Source organism: Stegodyphus dumicola, chromosome 5, assembly GCF_044657685.1.
Source record: "Stegodyphus dumicola isolate Sdum_Otavi_A_Nest chromosome 5, ASM4465768v1".
NCBI classification, from domain to species: domain Eukaryota; kingdom Metazoa; phylum Arthropoda; class Arachnida; order Araneae; family Eresidae; genus Stegodyphus; species Stegodyphus dumicola.
In genome coordinates this window covers 165,650,809-165,676,298 of record NC_140772.1, presented here as the reverse complement: position 1 = coordinate 165,676,298, position 25,490 = coordinate 165,650,809, and the positions used below count along the sequence as shown (strand labels likewise).

At 31.1% G+C, this 25,490-nt stretch overlaps 1 protein-coding gene across 2 annotated transcripts in view; it reads left to right on the top strand.

Annotated features, from left to right (window-relative positions):
- The window catches only part of Snr1 (SWI/SNF related, matrix associated, actin dependent regulator of chromatin, subfamily b, member 1), an 86,546-nt gene that overhangs the window by 44,093 nt on the left and 16,963 nt on the right, over positions 1-25,490 (top strand). The window contains exons 3-7 of one of the 2 annotated variants that reach the window (XM_035350521.2): positions 1,414-1,515; positions 4,515-4,641; positions 15,176-15,310; positions 16,716-16,843; positions 18,573-18,739. In XM_035350521.2, the coding sequence (XP_035206412.1) occupies positions 1,414-1,515; positions 4,515-4,641; positions 15,176-15,310; positions 16,716-16,843; positions 18,573-18,739 (659 nt within the window). The remainder of the gene's footprint in view (positions 1-1,413; positions 1,516-4,514; positions 4,642-15,175; positions 15,311-16,715; positions 16,844-18,572; positions 18,740-25,490) is intronic. The other variant, XM_035350522.2, reaches the window with a different exon arrangement.

Sequence of the window (25,490 nt, the reverse complement as noted above, 5' to 3'; positions counted from 1 at the left end):
CCTGATTTAGCCCTGTGTGATTTCTTTTTGTGGGGCTATATGAAATCTCTAATGGCCAAAGACCCTGGCTCAACTGAAGAACAATATTCAAGCTGCTATTGTCAACATACCGGTTGATATGCTGGTAAAAGTGGAAAGAAACTTCACAACTTGACTATCTCAATGCACTGACCAGAACGGAGGCTGCGTTAATGATATTATTTTTAAACCATAATAAAAAAACCCCTTTAAGTATCTCTTTTTTTTTTTGCAACTAAAATAGATTACTCTGTATATGGGAAAGCATTCTAAAGGAAAGTGCTTTATTATGAATGTTTCTTGTAGTTTTAATTTTGTTAATTACTGTTTTATGTTTGTTTTGTTATTTTGTGCAATTCTTGGTTGTAGTGCTGCTCTTATTGATATCACAATTTTTTTTAACTGTTTTCCTCCATTGTATATTTATGTTTTTGTAAAACACATTTAATTTTCAGAAGGGAAACGGGGTGAAAAAAATCAAATCTAGGCAATATTGTTATTTATTGTCTGTGTGTGTGAAAAGAAAATTAAAAGAATGAGCAAAATTATTCATTCAGATTTCTGAGGAAGTGCACATAAAAACTGACCAAAATACAAACAGAGAAGTTAAAATCTAGTATAAAGGGTGTATGTGAAAGAAGCACTCTGTTAGGAGTGACATAATTTTATGGTGTTCTATATCGTGATGAAGTGCAGCTGCAATATAAAATGGTTTTAATCAAGAACTTAAGATATTCTATAATATTTGCATTGGTATGGAAAACAGACTGAAAAGGTAACCGAACATTCATAAAAAGTTAATATAATTTTTTGCTCCAACCTCTGAAAACGTTATTTTAAATAATTTTGCTTTGAAATAAAATAAAACAACTAATAATATGCATTGAAAGTGACATTAGCATCAGAATTCAAACTGAGAACTCTTAGTTTGTAAGATTGGCATGTTACTACAATCAATGTCTTTGAGGAATTTTATAGGAATAAACTTAAATATGAGAATTATATAAAATTTTAGCTTTAGCTATCATGCTAATTTTCGAGAGGCATTACTTGCAGTGTTTGGACTAATTTGGTGACTCTAAACTTGTGTGCTTCCCTTATTAGTAAATTTTGATGAGAGGTACTATTATTACTATACTTAATATTATTTTTGTTTATTTGAATTGAGGAAGTGACAGAGAATATGTATAAATATTTAGGGAAATAAATTTTAATTTTATGTTGCCTATTGTATCTTTCAAATTTGAACACTTGTCTGAGGTTTTAAAGGTCACTTTGTGGATAATCTGTTTATGAGGCCATGTGGAAACTCGTAAGAATGGCTAGTGCAAAATATATATATTTACAAAGATAGCCGTGCAGTGATTCCTACGATGTCTAAATCTTTAATTGTAGGTCTGTCAACGAGAACTATGGGAATTGATGCCAAAAACAGACTTCTTAAGAAAGCTGGAACCGTTAATCCTGATGACCCTAATATACCTCCTGATCTCAAAGGTAAAAGTATTCAGTTTAATGAAGTAAATTGAAGTACTAAAAATTAGCAATCTTGCTTGGTAGAAGGAAAAAAAAAAAAAAATTGGTACTTAATGTATTAATTTCACCACCTCCTGGTAAATAATACTCAGTGTTTTTTGTGCTGAATAAACTGGAAATCTTGGTGAATATTTTCCCATTATTTGAAGGCATAGAGATGTAACTTAAGTAATTCATGTAGAAGGATTCTAGTAAGCAAAATGTTTTAGTATTTATTTTTCACCTTGCCACACATTTAAAATTTTGCCATTCCATTAATTTTTTCCAGGCATATTAAGGCTTTTTATTTTGTTTTTGGATATTTAATAGCACTTGACCACCTCTGGTACAGTAAATAAACATGTACAAGTCTGAGAAAAAGTGACAGAGGGCTTGCTTAGTGTTGTAGTTTGGGATGTGCTTCCTTCCTATTTTGTATTATTACAATTGAAGTAATTAGTCACCAGTGAGTATGATTTATTTTATGGTTGCAATTTAGTATATTTTGTTGTTAGGCAGGAATATTTGTAATGGATGGTGTTAAGAGGCCAATGAATGAAGGATTATTTTACTTTTTAAAGTAAAATTTTTATTTTCCAGTTGCAAAGAGAAATTACTTGCAACTAAATATATAACTTATGAAAGAATGATTTAGATGTCGGAAAGATAAAAAAACTTAAGCAGTTGAAGATGCAGAAAACTTCCCCGCCTTTTTATTACTCTGTTTAGGAGAATTTTCATTTAGTTTGTGCTTATGGTAAGTAATTCACACATAAGTTAAAATTTTAATTAATCAATGTATTTCCTTTGGATTCAGTTTGGTAATTTATTATTATGGGTTTTATTTCTTGTAACTTCATTTTGAAAAAAAGGTCTTTTTAATTTTCATTATTCATAAAAAATTAATTTTTGCTTTTAGAAATGTTTTCCCTTAATTATTTTTTAAATATGCAAGTACACTTATGCATTGAATCATGTTTAATAATTAGGTTAAAATTTATCAAAATAATTTAAATATTTGAAAACTGTAATAACAGTTTTCAGATTAATATATTAGACCTACAAACAGTATTAATGCGGTGCTTTATGTTACATTGATGTTATAATCATTTCGAAAAATTTGCAGTAATTTTTGGAATGATGATCAGAATTTTTTCATACCAATATTTTTTGTACTTCCATAAAGTGTACTTCGTACTTTTTATTGTAGATTTAATGTTACATTGATTTGAACTTAATAGAAAATGGGAAAATATTGCAAAATGTATAAAAAAAAATTAATGAAAATTGTTTACTTGCAAGTTATAGTACCTCCTGACTTTCACTCTTGTGAACAAAATTGTAACTTTATGCTATATTTTGTATGCTACTACCCAACACAGAGGTGGTGAAGTTAATGCACACATACCAAAAAATTTAGTTATATCGATAACAATTGGCCTTCAAATTATAAATTTTAACATACATTTATTATATAGATAGATATGTATTTTAACAGTAGAAAACTGAGCTCTGTAGTTTCTTTCTCTGTCACTTTACTATGTTAGGCAACATTTACATCTTTTTCTGAATATTAGCATAGAATTAAATATTTTATGTCCTGTGTGATTACGGAAATGTATTTTAAAGTTTTCACTTTTTATGATCATAAAATATAAGAATAATTCCCATATGAGTATGATAGACAAAAGTGTCTCATACATATTAATCAAAATATTTTAAACTATTAGTTTAATAATGTATTTTTCTCATTGAAGGCTTTCATCAAGCTGAGCACCAGATTTGTCAATCATTTTAAGACATTGCATTTCATATGTTGAAGTTATCAAACCATAATGATTGAAGAAAAGACTTTTTTTTTAAACGCTTTTTGGTATATATAAGGTTATTCCTAGTTGTAGAATTTTAAAGCTGAAACTTAAAACTGCTAAAATATTTAATCGATTTAAATATAAGCGAGAAGTTTCGAAGCTGTATTTTTGAGCATTACAAAAAATAATTTTCATATATGTCAAATTTATTGAAATGTGTAACATTGCTTAATTGTAGAACTGTCTTTTAGTTATGTGTTTTATTGCCTTGTTCAGCTTTTTTGCTTTCTTTTAGATGCTGCTTTTTTTTTTTTTATTTTTTACTTGCACAGCTTTTGCTTTTTTTATATGCATTGCATTGTTCTCTGTATTAATTGTCTGTTTCTGATTATTTGTCTGTCTTAATAAAATATTTCTCTGCAACTGTCTCTTCTTTGTGTTCCTACTTATTGCACATTCAGCACTTTTCACACATATAAGCACAGTATGTTTTATTTGTCTACTGTTTCATATGTTATGTATCACTTCTTGAATTTCAGAAACTACCAAATTACATTTTATAAGTACTGGACATGAACTTGTTACCATAGACTTTCATGGCCAAATAACAAGAAAGTTTTTTATTTTGTACATGTTGCATTAAAAAAAAATTGAATTAGATAATTTATGGTTTTGTCTGTGTGAGTGAAGTATGATTTAAATGACATCATATGAGATTTTGGAAAATTACAGAATTGTAATTTTTTTCGTTTTTAACGTTTCATTTAGGTATTCTTCTTAATAATGCCGCTTTACCTATTCTCTGCTTATATTCTTGTAGCTGAATGCTATCTTTGCCTATTTTACTGTACTAATAATATTTCATATCATTATATATTTTGTTTTAAGTATGTTTATACGAAAACAAATTTTAAATTATAAAATGTGGTTTTGGTAAAACATTTAATTATTTTTATTTTGCATCTTGGTCTAATGATTTTATGAGTATTATGAATTCATGTATTTGGTTTTGTTTCTTAAAGACAAATTATGTGTTCACCATTAAGTTGTTAAATTTTTTTTCAAAGAAATGAAATAAAGTGTTAGTGAATGCTTAATTGGGTATGAATTATGAGGAAAATTTCTTAGATAACTAAACACAATCTAAATTAATGTTGAATTTGTTCACAGGTTTAGGGCCACATAGTTTGGCAACTAATATCACTCTTCTAAGAGCAACTGAAGTAGATGAAATTTTTGAGGGCAAAGATGAAAAATATAGGGCAGTGTCTATAAGCACAGAACCACCAGTTTCACGGTACTATTCATTTAATTTTTTGAAAGTTTATTTTTTGGTAAAATAGGTTAAAAAGATTTAGTATGTGATGTCTATACTTGAAATATTTATAATCCTGTTTTCACATATTATTGTAATCAAGGTGCTTAATGTTTGAATATTGTTATTTATGCTTTAGAAATTATTGCTTTTAGTTCTTTGTCATGCAGCATAATTTTATAGTGAAGACTGTAGTGAGGGATAAAATTTGCCCTTCATTTGTACTGCCAATAATCCATAGTAACAGTTTATACAATCTTATAAATTATACCCCTATACTCGATTGTTTTCATTATGTTCAATACTGGACATGTAGAACCCAGTGATACTCTAATAAAAAAACTTCAATGCTGTATTCATATTATGCTGTTATTATTTTTCTCTGAATATGCATCTTTACATAACCTCTGTGCCATATAAAAACAATTAGTAATATAATCAAAAATTAAAGCTTTTGAGATGTCATAGATGTTAATGTGTTTGATAAATAATATATTGAATTTAATAGTTCTGCTCTGTATTAAGTACCTTTATGAACAACTGGGTGAACTGGGTGAAGAACAACTTTATGAATAACTTGCCATTTTATGCATTTTTAAATGATTCTTAGGCTGTTATTGAATTTTCTTAATAGTATTGCATTATTATGTTTAATTAAATGAACCCACAATGCCAGAGACATCTTATATCCTTTGGTAATTTGGTGTTTTTCAGGCATGACTCTGCTACATTTATTCAGTAATTAATACAGTACAAAGTCCGTAATCCGAACGTCCATTATCCGGAATGATCTTTAATCCAGACCTCAAAGCCACAAACATTTTTTTTTGTATGCTTTACACATGCGCGTAATGCATTTAGGCATGCGCGTTTAATGTATAACGGACGGTATAAGCTAGGCTAAAATTATCTTTACTGATTCTAAGGCATTTCAGTTAATGTTGCAGATTGTGCTATTCCTTAATCTTCTAATTGGATCCGGCTTATTATTTTTTGAAGACTGTTAGAGCATTTTTATAAAAAATTAAGCTTGAACTTTCGATTATGTCAAAAAGAGTTTCCAATTCTGGAGCTGCCAAAGGATCTACAAAGCAAAAGCATGTTTCGATGTCCATCAAGCAAAAAGTGGAATTGCTGCAAAAAATGGATAAAGGCATATTCGTCTCAAAATTATATGAGGAGTATGACATTGGAAAGTCAACTGTATATGACATCAGCAAAAAGAAAAAGGAACTTTTTGAATTTTTTGTGGATTCTGACACCCCATTTGCAATGAATAACAGAAAAAGGGTTCGTTATGCTAAAAGTGATGATCATGACAAAGTGATGATTGAATGCATCAGACAGCGTCGCAGTGAGGGTGTGTCATTGACGGGTCCAATGCTAATGGCTCAAGCCAAAATATTTCACGAAGAAATGAACTTAAACACTGAGTGCATATATTCGACAGGTTGGTTAACAAAATTTAAAAATTGCCATCGTATAAGACAATTAAAAATTTCAGGTGAGAAAGCTTCAGCTGATACTGAAGCTGCTGAACAATTTGCAGATGAATTCATTGAACTCATTACTAGTGAACAATTATCTCCAGAACAAATTTCCAATGCTGACGGAACTGGTCTTTTCTGGCAATATGTACCGCGAAATACCTTGGCAACTTCTATAGAAAAGGCTCCTTCTGGTTTCAAAGATTCCAAAGCAAGACTAACAATTTAAGCGTGCGCAAATGCTGCAGGAATGCACAAGTGCAAACTTTTCATGATCTGAAAACATGCACGATCTCGAGTAGTTAGAGTAATGATTTTCCCTGTTATATATTGCACAAATAAAAAGAGCTTGGATGACACAAGCGTTGATGAATGATTGGTTTGAAAATCATTTTAAACCCAAGGCTCAGTGACATTTGAATTCAATTGGTTTACCTGATGATTCAAAAATAGTCCTGATTGTTAACTGTTGACAACTGTTCGGCGTATACTTCACTTGAAGTTTTAGTAAAAGATAATGTATCCATATTATTCTTCCCTCCAGATTGTACGTCTATCATTCAGCCTATCGGTATGGGAATACAGTCAAAAGTCGTTAATTCGGACACCCATAATTCGGAATGATCTATAATCCGGACATCAAAACTAAAAACTTTCTGCGCATGCGCCGCGTTGACACATGCGCAGAGGCGTTCACGCGTGCGCGTAAGACCTTTTACGACTGCGCATATGAGTGTGCGCAAGTGCAGAATACGTTTTCGCACGCGCATTTTATGTATAATGGACGTATAAGCTAAATAATTATCTATTTCAGTTAATGTTGATGACTGCGTTGCTCTTTAATTTTCGAATTGCATTCGGCTTATTATTTTTTGCAGACTGTAAGAGCAATTTTATAAAAGTAAGCTTAAACTTTCGATTATATCAAATAGAATTTCCGATATATATTTGTTAATATGTAAAGGATCTAAAGCGAAAGTATGTTTTGAAATCCGAAATCTGTTTATCAATTTCACGCTGCTCGGCGGCGGGCGCGTAATGAATTGGAAGTTGATTTGTCAGCACTATCCTTATCTTCAGCGCAGATGTTTTTATTTTATTTGGCTTATAATTCCTTACCAAATGTAGTATTTCATCTCGATATGCTACGTCTTTGATATGATTTAAAACAAGTTCCTCGTCATTATAATTCGCTTCCGATAGTGAAGAAAAGTGACAGAGGTTATTGAAAACAAAAAAATTTCGATTGACAAATTAGTCGGTATTCTTGACACAGCAATTATAGGACTTGAACGGCGGAACTTTGTAACTGAACAAGAAATTATGTCTGTTTAATAGAATTAAAGAGAAAGTATTATCACATGAAACGAAGCAAAACTTAAACAACTTACAGGTAGACAAATAACTTAATAAAACATCTTTATTTCTATCTCGCACAACCTTAAACAAACATTTATTACTACCCTTTTCAATACCACTAAATACCCATTTCGAATTCACTTTGGCCATTTATTAAAGAAATGTTTAATAAAGTAAACAAATAAATATTAAGCTTTTTCTTTTTGCAAATTTTGATACCCTTTAGATCATAATTGTTCTTTATTTCATAAATTACGGTTTCATATTTTTAATTTTATAATTTCTGCATGCCATCTTACGAGATTCAAACTGATGATCTATAATCCGGAAAAATCGATAATCCGGAATTGCCGAAGTCCCGACGAGTCCGGATTAACGACTTTTGACTGTAGTGCACGTGCTGAAATGCAAATATAAAGTGACATGACGAGACTTTTTGAAATTTTTTAGCATAAAATCTGCTGTGTGGAGCATCGCAAGATCGCGGGAGTCTTCAGGTATGTTAAAAAATGCTTGGAATAATTTAAAGCCAGCTGCCATATTTCATGGTGAGGACGATGAAGATGATAGCTGTGAATTTGAAGGTTTTCAGACATCGCAAATTAATGTGAAATTTTCCAGTTATTGGATTATGTAAAGAAATGTGGAGAAGTGGTAATAAAGGAAGATGATATAACAGAAGTTTTTCATTGCGACAAAATGCCCCAATCATCAATCAATTAACAGACGGCAAAATCCGTAGTATGGTTCTAGATCCAGAAAATAGCACTTCCGATAGTGAAGAAAGTGACAGAGAGGTTATTGAAAACAGCAAAATTTCGATAGACAAGTTAGTCGGTAATCTCGACACAACAATTACAGGACTTGAACAGTGGAACTTTGTAACTGAACAAGAAATTATGTCTGTTTATAGATTTAAAGAGAAAGTATTAGCACAAAAAATGAAGCAACTTAAACAACTTACATTGAAAGAAATGTTTAATAAAGTAAACAAATAAATATTAAGCCTTTTTTTTTTGTAAATTTTGATACCCTTTAGATCATAATTGCTCTTTACTTCATAAATTACTGTTTCATGTTTTTAATTGTATAATTTCTTCATGCCATCTTACCAGCCAGATTTATATTGATGATCTATAATCCGGCAAAACCCCTAACCCAGAATCACTGAAGTCCCGACGAGTCTGGATTATGGACTTTGTACTGTATGTTTCATTTCACCATATCAAAGCTGCGAAATTTTCCGATAAAATTTAGAAACTCCAGTTTTTTATCACATCTCCCGGTTTCTTGGTAAATATTCACATTTCCCAGATTTAAGTTTATTTAAATTTAGATCACCTCTTTCAGATGTATGTCTAGAAGAAAAGTTGATTTCTAATTGTCAGAAACAATACTTTAAAGAACAGGGTTCGTACGGTCCTTAAGAGTCCTTAAAAGTCCTTAGATTTTTTGGAATCGATTTTTGGTCCTTAAAAGTCCTTAATTTTGGCCAAAATCAACAGAAGGTCCTTAATTTTAATCATCTGAAATTTCTGTCTGTTTTTACGACTGTCATTTTGAGTGTGAATTAACATTTTGAGGAATATTTTTGGCGATTCACTGCCGTATATATGGTAATCTTTCGAATGGGTTCATGAGTTATAATTTGCTTTTATTTCTAATATAAACGATGGGATACTCGAGTTTCTAAGCAATAAGTGAAACATAAGCATTTTGAAATTAATTTTTTCTAGTAAAGAGCTTTTAAACAATTTTTTGCTCTTGGGAATATGAATTCTTTTTTAAACGGTTCTAAATTTGGCGACTTTTCAACATTTTGGCAATTTTAAGATTAGTCTCTATAGAAAATTTTAATTCCAAAATCTGAGAATTTTTCGACAGTTTTTTTTAAACATCATAACATTGATAAATTTTATTAAAATAATGGTAATATATTGAAATTATATTTAAAAAATAACATTAAAATAAAACATTTTTATTTTTTGCTGTCATATTATAAAGTTTCATTTTGGCAACTTATACAATATTTTAAATCTGAAAAATAAACAAGGTATAATGCTATAAAGCAGAATTTATGAAACAGCTCTTAGCAAAACAAAATTAGCTATGTAATTAATTAAAAATGTCGTTTTTAATTTTTTGATAGTAAGAGTTTTTCCCATGTAATTGTCTCAGAATATTCAAAATTCTCAGAATGTGCATCAGTTTTGTCTATAAAATTAATTTTATACTTTTTCCCTCCTACTTTTTTCCAAAATATTTCTGGCTTTTTTCTGTTACAGAAATGATAGGGATAATTTTTCTTTAGGGTTTTAGACATTGCAGCTTGGAAAGTTTAGAAGGATTTGAAGGCAAGATTTATAGACCCACGATTCTAGAAGATTTGAGAAATATGTGACAAAATGAAAAATGTCTCCATGGTATTAACATGTAGTGGATGTATTTTGCAGAAAGTTTGCAATGAATTTCTTAATTTTGGGAGAACATCTGGAAGAACAATGAAACTGATACTAGAATCTTAACATGTTTATCTTCTCTTTATTTTCTCTACTTTTCACTAGACAGAAGCATGGAAAATATCAAAAATGCTTCTGATCTTATCACATGGGCAGGCATTATAGAAAGGGATTTTTTTTATTAATAAAGAAATTGAAAACTTACAATTTAAAAGATTCATCTGATATTTCTTAATGCATCATACACATTAGGCATTTTCCCACCTGATGCAATCTCTGTGGATCCTAAATTCTGCTGCCTACTGCCTTTCTAAATTCTGCTTCCAATGCTTGCTCTAAATTCTGAAAGTTTTGCCATTTCTAGATTTTGTTGTTCGGTGTGTTACTAAATTCTAGAAATTCTGCCACATCAGCTCTGTAACCGTTCTTTACTATATGTATTTCATATTGCTTCTGAATGTTCATATTACTAAAGAAATAAAACTCGCCACTTTTTCTGTACATTCTAAATGCATTTAGTGTTTTTTTAGAATAACGGAAATCCTTAATTAAATTCTAAAATGAAAAGGAGAAACATGTTGAAGAAAGAAACTGAGTACATAAAGGAAATTATTCTTCAAAGATATGTGCAGTTATTATTATGTAAATTACCCAATTGTTTATGATTTCAACCTTTACTATAATTTCCCATTTCTATTTTCTCATATGGTAGAGTTATTGAGTCAGATTAAATTACAAATAAATTTTATCTTTGACCACTAGTCATCCATATTATTAATATAATTTGACTGTTCTTGTTTAATTACATCACCGTGAGCTGTAATGGATTTTGTTAACATCAGAACATGCCTTTATGTTCTAAGTTCTTTTTAAATAAGATGCTTATTTAAACCTTTGTCTGATATTGTAGTTAATTTCAGACATAGCGATAATATGCTTCACGTCTATCAGGGGTTTTGGACTATTTAAGTTTTACCAGATCGATTAAACCCTCATAGATACATTATGGAGAGGTTGACAAGTTAGGAGATGAAGCATGCAGAAACTAGTGAGAGCATTGGTTTGCATATTGAGACAAATCTCTAATTGTTAGACAAGAGGCTTAAAAGAGAAGGAAATCAATATAAACGTTCAAATATGACCAACTATCGTAAGTGTAAAATATTTATTGCTACTTGATAAATGGCATAATTTATTTTATTCTCAAACTTATTAACAATTATGTTAATTAATTCATGTTTAGTAATAATGCGTACTACTTAGGGATCTATTTTATTTTTAGGATGATATTACAAAAGTGAAATTTAGGCATAGATAATATCTTCAATTGAATTTATTCAATTCCCGTTTGCTCATAGGTCCTTAATTTTTTTCATTAATGGTCCTTAAAAGTCCTTAAAAGTACTTAATTTCCGTGTGCAGAAATGTGTACGAACCCTGAAGAAATTTTCATGACAAAGTCTTTAAAAAAAATTCCACTAAGGCACTGTCATCTTTTAATGAAATTCGCATTGTGAAAAAGGGGAAATTTTTCCCAAATGAGTTTCAGCATTTCTGATTAATTCTTATTCCACTTAATCTGTTTTTATCCATTTCAGAGATTTTTTAGCTCCCGCCCACTTAGGATTTTTTTAGTATAAAATTTTCAGGATTACCAAATCGAAACAAATTAGTGAAACACATAATTTAATATAGACTTTGTTATTCTAAATTTTAATTTTACATATTTTACATCAAAATCATTTTATAACTAATTTCATAATTTAAATCATGCATTATAAAGTGACATGCAAAAAATTTTAAATTTACCTCTATGAAACAAATTATCTTTTCCTCAAAAAGTGTAAAATAATTTTCTTTTCTCTCAAAGTCATATTTATCAACTTAGAGAATCTTTTTGAAAATGCTTTTTTTTTTTTTTTTTTTTTAAACTCAAAATCCTCCCTATTTGTTGCCAAACACTGTTAGTTCTGTCCGGAGTTTGAATCCTGGTGAACGGGCTGGTTGCATGCAAATTTTTGTGGTTTTCTCCTTGTGTAATGTGTATTAAGAGCCAGTTTCCTTTCATCCTCCATGAAAGCAATGCTCCCTTTAGGCAGATAGCCCCAAAATGCTGTGCCATAATTAAATAAATCTCTCAGATCTAAACCTGTTGTCTTTCAAGGTTGGCAGCTATGCTGTATACTTTTTATAATGGAATATATACATTCTGAAATCAATCTTCTCAAACATTTAAGAATTAGTTTTTTTTAATAGTTTAAATTTTTTGTTTTTAAACCATGATCAATAACCACAAGTTGTTTTCATATTTGTCTTAGATTCTGTACTACTAGTCTAAGTCGCAATTGTATAACAAGGGGTTAATTATTAAAATTGTTAGTTTATCAGTTTATTTAATAGTTAGTGTTGGAAAATTAGTTTAATTTCGTATTCTGATGTTATATTCTAAAATGTTAAGAAATTTATCAATTTTGCTATGTATGCATGTCTTATTCATTTGTGATTTTTAAAAACTATTAAAACTCTTATTGATGGATGAAAGAGTAGCTTGCCAGTTTGAAATTAGAAGCTAAGAACTCTAATTTAGATTGATACAATTAAATAGGAAAACTGTATTCATTTTATGGGCCTGACAGCAGCTTCTCCTCAAAGAGCAAAAATATTCTGTTATGATTAGCTGAATATTTGTGTGAAGAAGAGTCATTCATGTCATATTCTGCATATAGCCAACTGCAGCTTAAAATTTCAAGGATCTTATTGGCTCTTTAAATCTGGTCTGTCTTAACAAACAATAGTCTTCAAATATAATTTGAAATAGAAATTTTATTTTGAAAATCCTTTTTAAATAGCACATAATTTAATTTTTTAAATTAAAATCTATGTTGAATAATGCCTTGTAGTTCAGACAACCTGCTGTGTGCTTATTGCCAAATAAAAAAACAAAAGGCTGTTGTTGGATGTGTGCAAAAGTTATGTTTTTTTAGTAAAAGAACTTTGGATATGTGGCAAGATTTTGGTGAGATATCCCAGTTGATTCGTGAGTCAGTGTTGTGGGCCACTGCAATAAAGAAGTACTGAATTCTGTAGAACAAATACTTTTATTGGCTTTTGATCTGCAATATACTCTCTACCATTTTCTGTAAACTGTTGCCATTTATCTGGAAATTTTTCTGTCCTTCTCCTTTAAAACTCCTTCTCTTTGTCACATAAAAATTTTGTAATCCGCCATGAGGATTTTTTATTTTGTTACATGTAGAAAATCATGTTGTGACCAAAAGAGATGGTATTCATATGGAACAATGCAAGTGAATACAAGATGTGCTTTATGAACTCTACCATATTGATCCTCTGAGCCTAAAGAGATGTGAGAGATCATGCATAGTTGTGATGGAATGAAACTTCTTGAGAGTTCCACAGGAATGTGTGATTTTTTTTAAAAAACCTTGTTAGGACAGTTCAGTTAGTAGTACTTCTACATGTTTGCTGCTAAACTACTTATCTCTTCATTTAATATTTGGTTTGGTGGTTACACCTCTTATTAGATCACTACTTTGAAATTCCATCAGTCACTTTGAGTCTTTTTGAGTAGTCGTTACTGAAGTACCAAAACCAGCATTTGTGTGCATGTTCTTATAAAGGGTTACATTCACATGCACCACTTATCCTTTGATGTTCTGCTGCTGCATTGTGCTCTAGACCAAACTCATGCAAAAGGCAAGGTTTGGTATAGTCCTTTTGAATCTTTGTTGCCCCACCTTTCACTTATTACTTAAGAAATTATCTGCAATGCTTACCAGACAGAACACTGGAAAGACTTTTTTGCTACACAGAATACTGGACAATCCCATATTATCCTGCTGCTAATTATTAAATGCAGATAAAAAGTTCCCAAGATCAGAAATACATAAAGCTGTATTACTGAATTTTGCCTAGTTTAAATCATTTTAATAAATAAATTTTGTACATATATTTAATGTTATACTTTTACATATTTTGCTTATTTTATTACTTTTTGTTGCTCTTAAATCATATAGTACTTGCCTTTCATTTTCTGCATCTTTTTTTTTTTTTTTTTTTTTTTTTTTTTTTTGTGTGTGTGTGTGTGTGTGTGTGTGTGTTCTGATCAACCTTAATTGAAAGTTAAATTTTTCAAGTCTTTAAATGCTTATTACATGTATTTCATTGGTGCTATTTTGATTTATTAATTTCCTTTGTTGGACTAAGAAAGTTTTTTTAATTTTTTTTTTTTTTTTTTTGTGTTTTTAGATTGTTAGAACATTGGTGTAGAACTCGTGAAATTTATTCATTTATAGTTTATTGTATAAATCTAGTTCTGACTTTCCCAATATCTGCAAGTTGTAAGTTTTCATTTTCATATAAGAAAACTAACATAAGTACTGATAAGGTGAAAATGTTCATATGCATTGATTTACAGCTGTTTGCAGCATATTTTTTAGATTTCTTGTTAATTTTATGCAATCCTCTGCATCACCTAAATTGAGCGTCATTCAATCGCTTGATCTTTAAATGATTGTAAAATTCAGTCTAGATTTCCATATTTTGTTATTTCTGTATCGCATCAATTCAGTAAAAGGGAACTATATGTAATATAAATTTTATATTTCTGTTAGGTTATAAAAGCATAAATCAAGGAAATTTTTGGTCATTTTTATATGAAAGTCTCCAGAAGTTTTCATAAATGCAAGTATGCACCTGTGTCTTTATTTGGAAGATTTTATATATTTATTTTGGGTATTAAACATTTTTGTTGAATAAAGGCCATGTAAAAATTTGAGTTTATCTTATTGATTTAAAATCTTTATTAATACTTGATCTTTATTGATACTTGGTGATATTCACAGTGCATATGCAATAAATTACATACCCTGCAATAAACACCATGGAGTTATATACATTTAGTTTTTACTTGCAATTTAAATGCATGCGTCATAATGCATTGCATTGCAGTAGTATTGTCTAATTAACATATATTTGTATTGCTATTGCCTAAAAAATTTACTATTATGTGTAAATACTGAACTTGGTATAAAATGAGATGCATGTCTAGTGATACTAAGGAATTATTTGACCTGTTCTTGATCGCCTTAATTCTCTAATTTTGAATGCAGTATTTTAAGATAAAAATCTCTTATGCATAAAATTTTTAATTTAAAATTTTAAATCTATAGTTTCTACTATTTTTTTCTTTAGTGAAATCAAGACAAAGAGAAGTACATGGATGCCTACCATGCCAAATAGTTCTCATCATTTAGATGCCGTTCCATGTTCAACTCCTGTGAATCGTAATAGGATAAGTCATAAAAAAGTGCGAACATTTCCCTTATTGTAAGTATGCTGATGACATAAAAGCATTAATCAAAAATAATTTAACATGTATATTTTATGGTAGTTTTCAAAGGTCATATTTCATTTCATGTATATAATGTAACTGCATGCAGATAAAAACAAGTTATTGAAGACTGGATTCCAAGTTGTTTTTTGCATTTATGAAAGCTGTATGTTGAGAGAAATTTACTTAAACTTTTGTGTTTGAGAATATAGCATGTAAATTGGGAGACATTTTTAAAACTTTATCTTAAAGCTAAATAGCTTTTTTTTTTTAAACAGTTATCTTAAATTTTTTTTCCAGTATTCTTGTTAATGGTAAAGAGGCTGCATGAACATGTGTTTTTTCTGTCTGTAAAAATGTAACAAATTCTGTGAAAGTTTAATCACGTATTTATAAGATCAATACCAACTGCAAAATTGCTTAAACCACAAGGAACTGAAAAGTTAATTGTTCCTGGTAATTAAATATGCTAGCTGCTTGAAGTTTTCATGATTTTCCTCATCTGGGACAAATATGAGCTTCAGTCCTTGAAAATGGCATCCCGTGTCATAGGCAGATGATCCCTTGTGTGTTTTATAGAATTAATTCACTATGTAGGATCATCTAAGTATTTTAATAACATTTCATGATTTTATTTAAGACTTAGTTTTGTTTTCAGCCAACAAAGCAGTACTTAGGGGCAGATTAATTTTTACTGGGGTCTTGTTTCATAAATTGATAATTTTCAACATTATTTAATTTCTTTACTAAAATAAGATTTTGCCTTTGAGTAGTTTGAATTGCTTTCAATTTAGGGGTTTTATGTATGTCAAATTCTTGATTTTGTTTTGTGTTACAAAATTTATTCCTCCTCTGTGGTCATTTACTATACTGGTAGAGATTAGTACTTTGTTGATCTTGGCTGTAGGGGTATAAAGTACAGAAGCCTGTATCCCATTTAACAGCTGTCTGAATGAGTAGTACGACTGTCCAGTTAATTAAAAGGTAATTCTTAAAAATTCTTAAAAAGCTTCATACCCATTGTGGTTGCATTTAATTTGGGGCTCCTGTATAGTACAGAATTGAACATATGGGATGAGTTGTATAGTGGACTAATGAGAGAATATGAAACTCAAATATGTTTACTTGCTTAGTTTGCATGAACATGATGAAGAAATTCTCAATCTCAAAATAAACGAATATATTTTGCAGTTAATTTTATGACTTATTTATATGTATTTTCTAAAATTTTTATCTGTTAAAGATCTATCTATATATATTCTATAAAAGTAAGAAAATATATCAATAAGATATACGGTAAGCTATATTTTATGTTTTTTTTTTTTCCTTCTTCTCTCTCCTTCTCCCACTTTTTTTTTTAAATATTTATAACATATATGAATGATTGATTTTTGTTTATAGGTATGATGATTTAGAACCATCTGTTATTCATGAAAATTCTACACAAACTGAAGTTCTTGTCCCAGTGCGTTTAGATATGGAAATTGAAGGCCATAAGCTTCGAGATACATTTACTTGGAATAAGAATGGTAACTTTTTACATAAAAATTAGTTGTACATATTTTATTAGAATATTAATAAATTAGTTAATTTACAATTGTGTCAGAGATGTTGATAATTATTTTTCTTATCGTGTATTACAGAAAATTTTTTATACAATTTTTAAGTTTTATAATAAATATAGTAATTTAAATTGATTTTACTTGTTAAACGATTCTATACAAGCTATATTTGAAAGCATTCAGTGAATTGTTTTAAAAAAATATAAATATTAACCAGGTTTCACACTGTTTAAAAGAAACAAATTTTAAGATTGATTTTAGAAGACACACAGTCTTGTAATTTTATATCAGATTTATTATCACATGTAATAGCAATCATAATAAGAATTTAGTTTTAGCCAATAATGATTAAAAAATGTGGAAGATATAGAATAGATAATACATAGTAGGAAAATTAATTCAATTTAGTGATGGAGGGGGAAATATGTATTATTCAGTAAGAATTAGAAAATCTGTGGGTAATTAAGCTAATATAGTAATTCTCCACATTTTAAGTATGTGCTCAGTGGGAGGATTCTGAGCACTTTCATCTGCCTTTAATTTTCCTTTGAGAATACTGAGATAAAATTTTTAAGTGTAATATTATTTGCTAAGCAATCATTATTGTATTAAAATATTAAGTTATTAAGCTTAATATTTGGAAATAAAATTGCATACTAACTAGTGAGGTGTACTTATGTCCCAGTGAAAGTTTTTGTACGAGTTTTATAAAAACAGTTCCAGTTTATGATATGAATTAGGTACTAGGGAAAGTAAGAAAAGATTTTACTAATAAGAAAAGATGGTTTTCCATTAAATAAATACAAACCCATTTTTTCTTTATATAATGTCTTGATGTATTTTAAAATTTTTGCAAAGCCTTTTCTTTCCTCCCTCTCTCTTTTTCCCCCTCTTATAGTATTGTACTTTTTCTGTATGTGCACTTGATATTTAATTCTTTTGGGCATGTTTATTTTTTAATTTAATTATATTTATTTAATAAAATTATTTTAGATATCTTTATTTAAAAAATCTTAACATATTTTAAACATCTTACCCATTCCATGTTTATTGAAAATATAATGTTTTAATGTCTAAAGAATATAATCATGGTTTTCTGTCACACAGTTTTAAATGATAGATAGGTAACTTGAAGTGTTGGGTAATATGAAGACTGAGAACTGTGATGTGCTTGATAGTAGTAAGTACACCTAATACAGTAACAATAATAATAATATCTATTGTAAATTAGGTTTTTATAGTGTGCTGGATGAAATAGAGCACAGATAATCTGTGCTGTAGGATAATTTTGTGTACAAAAAACACCCTGAAACGAAAAGGGAGGGGGATCTTTTTCAGTTCCCTCTGGAGAAAGGTTTAAAAAATCAGTTTTTTAGGAATATGCTTCTGTTTCATTAATTGTTATCAAAAGAACTGATCATATCATCAAAAATTTTCCTTTAGAATAAATGAATGGTTACATGAAGAATGTAAATTTTCAAAGTTTTTAAAAATTTTCTGTAACATTATGTGTATATTATTTATAACTTACGAACATTTCTTCGCTAAAGAGCAATGATTACTTTATGTTCAGTAAAAAAAAAAAAAAAAAAAATTCCCTGTGATATTACTGATAGTTTAATATTTGTTAAAATCAGTTGTATGAATTTTATGTTCATTGTCAAATTATTATAAAATATAATTATGTTTATTACAGAGTCTTTGATTACTCCAGAGCAGTTTGCTGAAGCTCTCTGTGATGATTTAGATTTGCCTCCTCTTTCTTTTGTACCAGCTATTGCTCAGTCAATACGGCAGCAAATCGATGCTTTTCCTACTGATAATCTTTTAGATGAACAGGCTGACCAAAGAGTTATTCTGAAGGTTTTTATTATTTATTTATCAAGTTAATTTTTTTAATGAACCTAGATTATGATATTAATCAATGTAATAATATATATTCAATTATACCTAGATTCTCTATATTGTGTGTTGTATAGCATCTATGCATTTTGCTCACCTCTTGAAAATCTGACTTCTTAAAAATATCAATTAAAAAACCGTAAAAAATGCAGGATTTTAAAATTTCCAGGAAATTTTAAATGCTGTATCATCTTTGAAACAAAAGAAAATCAGCTCAGAGTGAAAATAAAGAATAATCTCCCCTCATTAAATTTTCACCCACTTATCTTTTTTCCGTCTTGCTGAAAACGTTAAAGTAAGATCTTAACTTTCTTTCTGGGTGCATCCTGCAAAATGGACTCAAGGTTGTGACAAGCCGAGAAAGTAGCCTCCTTGCGATGAGCAGTGCATCATTGCCTTTTATTTTTCCATTTAGCAGACTCACAGTCCTTCAACATTTTTTATATAAGCAGCTGTTTCCAGATCCACAAAATAGAATTTATGATTCACAATGAACTGAGTGTATCATACTTTATTTAGTTCCTCTATTTTGCATACTCTTCAACAGTCTGAAAATAAATTATCAATCTCTCTTGTACACGATTCTTAATTTTTGTCATGAGTGCTATTTCTTCTCTAACCTGAAGAAGAAAGCAGTTATCAGTTCCTCAGAATAACCTGTAAATATACAGTATCATGGAAGAACCCTGCAGGCCTTGGAATTTTTGTTGGAAGAATAGACTTTCAGCTAGTTCCACAATTCCACCTTTTTGCCTATTTGGTTATCAGATTAAATGTAGAAAACGTAGTTCTTTCATAAAACTATTCAGTCAGAAGTCATATTTCACAAAGGTTGAGTTGTTTCTGCCATAACTTAATGTATGCCGTTCATCTGCCTAACACTCTATAAATCATTGAAGTTCGAATAATATTCATGCTTTGAGAGAATTATATGACACCTGTAATGTACAAGTAAGGTTGCTAAATTCAATAGGAATCAAAATTGAATCATATGGGAGTTTATGCTTTATTGATAAAATGTATTCCTAAGGATATATCGCTTGATTTTGCTAGTTAGAAAGCAGTTGAAGAAAATTTTAATGTCGGAGGCCTTCTGAAATTTCTAAAATGGGAAATTGAAAGTCATGAATGAGCTTCATTAAATTTATCTTGCTCTAAGAGTTATGCGAATACGAAAAAACATTTCATTCTATCTAATGTTAAATGAAACAGTTTTCCCGCTTGTATTTCTTTCATTCCTAAACCAATTGGTCATCCTCATAATGTAAACAAAATTACAGCTGTTCAACCTCTTTCTTGTTTATTTTGTGGAAGGGAAGATCATATTTTGGAAAAATGTAGTATGTCGCAGGAAGAAAGAAAAAAAGAGTTTGAAAGATTCTAATCTGTGGTTTCTTTGTTTCAAAAGGAACTGTAGAACAAAAAATTTCCCTTCTCAATCAAAATGTTCAAAATATAATTTTTAAAATATCATAACATATTGTTGCATGAAGATAAAAAAAAAGATTAATAAGGAGGAAATTAAGAATAATTCTAACGCCTTAAGAGCAAAGATTTCTTCTAAATATTTTAATTTGCATCATAAGCTAGGGAATTAATCAATGACTTGCCAAATGTTAAACTTAGTTGTGATGGTAAATTAATTAATGCAGTAGCAGATACAGACACCCAAGTAACTGTTGTTAAGGCTGATATTGTACCAGAAAGATACCATATGCCACATGAAAGTGTTATCCTCACATCAGCTTTTGGACAATCTTTAAAAGCTCCTCTCATTAACCAACTTTTAGTGATGCATTCTGGAGATGATAAATTCAAGTCATTTTTATAACATGTGCAATGGTTGATAAGGTATGTAATGGTTTACTTTTGTCGTTAAGTGCTTTTAATAAGTTAATGGAGATGATAAACGAAGGTTTAATTTTGAATGCAAAAATGTAAATATTACTAATGATAGTTTGGTTGAAATGCCTTTGTATGAAACTGAAAATTTTGATGAAATATTTAACCATGATAGGGAATACCTTATTAATGAAAATTGTAGTGAAACCATTAAGAAAATAATAGAATGTTGTGCTGTTGTATATGGAGACACCGGTAAGGATGATTCCAAAGGTAGCACAAGACAAGATCAATGTGTTTCGGATTCAGAACTGTTTCAGGTTCAGCAAATAAATGATCCATCTTTAAAAACATGCTGGCAAGATGCTAAGAATGGAAGTAATACTTTTATTATTATTGACAACTTTTGTGTCATAAAGATAAAATTTTAGGAGAAGGAGTTCACTAATTAGTTGATCCTAAACAAAAGAAGAAAACAGATTTTGGACTTGGCTCATTCTAGCATATGGGGAGGTCACCTGCAAACCAGAAAGGCAGCCGAACAATTGAGATATTCCTTTTACTGGTTTGATATCAAGAAAGATTTGAATGAGTACTGTAATACTTGTACTTTATTTCAACTTCAAGGTAAGAAATGTCCATTTGATGATGTTCTGGTTATGCCAGTAACACATCCTAGCGAACTATTCCAGGTAATTAATGTGGATATCCTTGGACCTCTAGAACCAAGCTGCCAAAGTTATAAATGTGTTCCGCATGCTGTTGATCAATGTACAAGATGGCCTGAGGCGGTGCCCCTAAAGAATCATAATATCAAATCAACATGAAATGTGTTGTTGCAAATCTTTACACACACTGGAATTCCTCAGATTGTTGCTTTAGATCAAGGAACTAATTTTACTGCTTCATCGAGTTTTTGAAAAGGATCGGATCATCACCAAGTTTCTGCACTCTTGACCATCCAAGTTCAAATGGCCTTGTACAAGGGCAATCCCCCCAAAAAAAGGTCTCCTATTTCTTGGGGGCATAGAGAAAGTTTTAATACGGTTGTTGGCAACACTGTTGTGAGTGGTGCCTTCTTCGCTACTACATAAGTACGCAGGCGCTTCGCTCGGATGCTCAGTCTTGGCTTGGCAGCCATTCGAAATGGAGCTCCCGATAAACGTTACCGCCAAGTGCGAAGTGCGCGCAGTTATTCGATTTTTTAACGCAAAAGGCGTTAAATCGGTTGAAATTCACTGCCTATTGACGGAAGTGTATGGACAGTCGTGCATGGATGTCAAAAACGTTTGCAAGTGGTGTAGAGAGTTTACAGCCGGTCGTACTGAAATTCATGACGAAGAAAGGAGCGGGAGGCCGTCAATTGCCGACGAGACAATCGCGAAAGTTGAGGAACTAATGCGTAAGATCTGAGGATCAGTCTGGATGCTCTCTGCATTTTTGTTCCCGAGGTTTCCAGAAGCACCATCCAAAGTTGCAATATCGGAAGGTGTGTGCAAGATGGGTTTTGCGTATGCTGACAGAAGACCACAAACGGCAACGGGTTGATTCTTCCCACGAATTTCTTTGCCGCTATGGAGATGAAAAGGACAACTTCTTGGACTCGATTGTCACAGGTGACGAAACCTGGGCATTCCACTTTACACCTGAGACAAAAGAACAGTCACGCTAGTGGCGGCATCCCTTTTCGCCAAGTCATGAAAATTCAAGCAAACACAATCTATTGGTAAAGTCATGGCAACTGTGTTTTGGGACAGGAAGGGGGTAAAGTTGGTTGACTTTCTGCCTGCTGAGACAACAGTTAACGCTGACAGGTACTGTGAAAGACTGAAGAAACTCAGAAGGGCAATTCAGAACCGGAGAAGAGGGATGTTGAGAAAGGGTGTAAGCATTCTCCATGACAACGCCCGTCCTCACGTCGCCCGTCAAACCGTCGATCTCCTGAAAAATTTTGGTTGGATCGTCATCACACACCCACCCTACAGTCCGGACTTGGCACCCAGCGATTTCCACCTGTTCCCTAAGTTGAAGGAACATTTGTCTGGACGGTTGTTCTGTTCTGATGATGAGGTGAAAGATGAGGTTCAACGCTTCCTGAAGGGCATGGCGGCAAGCTGGTATGACATGGGCATTGTAAAACTGCCACTGCGTCTACAAAAATGCATCGACCGAAATGGCGATTATGTTAAAAAATAAAGCATTCTTCAATCTTTAAAGTGATGTAGCAGTTATAGAAAATAAATGGTTCTTTGTATATCTAAAAATATAGAAAATAAATTATAGAAAATAAATGGTTCTTTGTAAATCTTTTTTTTGGGGATTGGCCTCGTAGAAAGATTTAATACTGCTGAAAAGGAATTGATACAGCATATCATCAGAGAATATTCAAAAGATTGGGAGAAACACCTTGTTCCTCGTGGACAGTTAAGCTCAGTGACCGATTACCTGAATGATTTGAAGATGAAGTTAGAAAAAGCTGCTGAATATGCAAGACTTATAGCTGTTGGAAAGCAGCAAGCTTATGCATTCTGCCATGACCGGAAGACTTGTCATAAAGAATTTAAGGAAGGTGACAGGGTTATAGTTTTAATTCCTGATAGCAAAAACAAAGTTTATGCCAGATGGACCGGACCTGCTATGATCATTAAAAGCATACTAATTATAGTTCCATAGTGCAAATGCCTGACAATTCTTCAAAGCACGTTCAGGCAAATAAGGTATGAGAGTTGAAAACTTCAGTGAATAGTGTCGGTATGATATATGATACAGAAAAAAGCCTACTAAAGCCTGGTGCCAAAGGAGCAGAAACTGTACCAGATACCCGAAGTTCTAAAAAATGAAGCTGATCGACAAATAGGTGATCTATTACAGCTAGGGCTAATTGTTGAATCAGAGAGTGAATATGCACATCCAGTAGTTTGGGTGTCAAAAAAAGATAGAACTGTGAGATTATGTGTAAACTATTGGTACTTGAACTCACAAACGGAATCTGAGCCTTTCCGATGAAAAACACCATAGACCTAATTTACCAAGTGTCAAAGTCCAAATACATCACTTTGATTGATCTTAAAGGATACTGGCAGATACAATATTGTGCCCTGAGTACCAACATTTGACTTCGTTTGTGACGTACCGAGGACAATATGTCTTTGTAGTTTTACCATTTGGATTAACCTTTTCATGACAGCGCACCTCTGTTTAAGACGCTCGTGCGGGACAAAAGAGAATCGAAGGGAGTCACCGTACAGGATGGAGGTTTTGCATCGCTAAGCCTAATTTTATAACAAAAATCAGAAAAACAAAAGTTTCGCTTCTAGCATCGTAATTTTTGGTATCATTTTAGATTATTACTTGAGCTCTTATATATGTTAAAATTAGCCCTTAAAACATTTTTTTCTTTATTTTACATGAAAATATGCTTAAAAAGTTGCTTAGCTTCTAAAATAATTTTCGCATGCGCTATTTAAATTATTCCAAAGTTTTAATTGATAAAATCCATCAATAAAGTTTAAAATTAATACAAAGAACACAATAAGGACTATTTACAGTAAGAAGTAACAAAATTTAAAATGAAAACAAGTGTGGTAAATCTCGAAGCACATAGAAGTATCACTTTGTAACTCTTAGAAAAAGTATCACTTTGTAACTCTTAGAAAAAGTATCACTTTGTAACTCTTAGAAAAAGTATCACTTTTTAACTCTTTAGAAAATGAATCAATACTCTCATTTGCATTAGTAAATGGTTCACTAACCATACTAGGGTATTCTTCCTCTGATAAATAGTGCCTTCCCGCCATAATAGACTGGAGGTGGGGCTTTCCTAAATAAAAAAAGAAGGAACGGAAATATATCTGAAGGCAATGCAAAACGTAAAGAAAACTCCGCACAGTAACCCTAAAAGACCGTTGGTTAGGAGTTGGATATAAATCAGATACGAGAATGTTTTCATTAGCACGCAGCGATTTAAAGAGCTCACCTCTGTTTACGCTTTCCCTCCGCTCCCCACCCTCGAACAGCTGATGAATAAAATACAAAAGTCAAGCAGAATACATCAAACTCAAGGTCAGGAAACTAAAACTGTGTTCATTTCAAAAGTAATGGCCACAGGATGCCATCTAGTGGCCTTCAGAAAAACGTTCCACCTTAAAATGCGTATACGCATCACCCGTCCTCTGAATGCGATCTTTACTGATGCGTGGATGAGACGCTCGGCTGTAAGAGACGTTCTTAGGGAATGCGTATATGGGATGCCCGTCCTGAAAGGGTTAAAGAATGCCGCCACAACATTTCAGAGGACTATGAACAAGCTTCTCGTCATACATAAAGACTAAGCTGATTCTTATATTTATGACGTGATTATATTTTCCGATGATGGGAATACACATCTGAAACATCTTAACAAAGTCCTAGGTATGCTAGAAAAAGCAAATTTTACAGTTAATTTCAAAAGGTGTGACTTTGCAAAGCATAAAATCAAATTTCTAGGACACATAGTTGGTTCTAGTTCACACGAATCTGACCCAGAAAAGTTGAAGCCATACAGAATTTAGAATTTCTCTATACTAAGAAAGATGTAAGAAGTATTTTAGGACTATTATCATATTACCAGTCTTAAACATCCAAATTTTCTGCAGTAGTGTAACTTTTGACAGCATTGACAAAAAGAAGAGTTTTAATGAAATTACTTGGTTGAAAGAACATGATGAAGCATTCATTCAATTAAAACGTATCATTTGCAATGCTCCTAAATGCTACTCTGCAAATTTTAGTCTGATTTTCATCATTTGTTTAGATGCATCATCATACGCCGTAGTAGCTTGTTTGGCTTAGCAAGGTGAAAACAGTGTGGAACACCCAATAGCTTTCACTT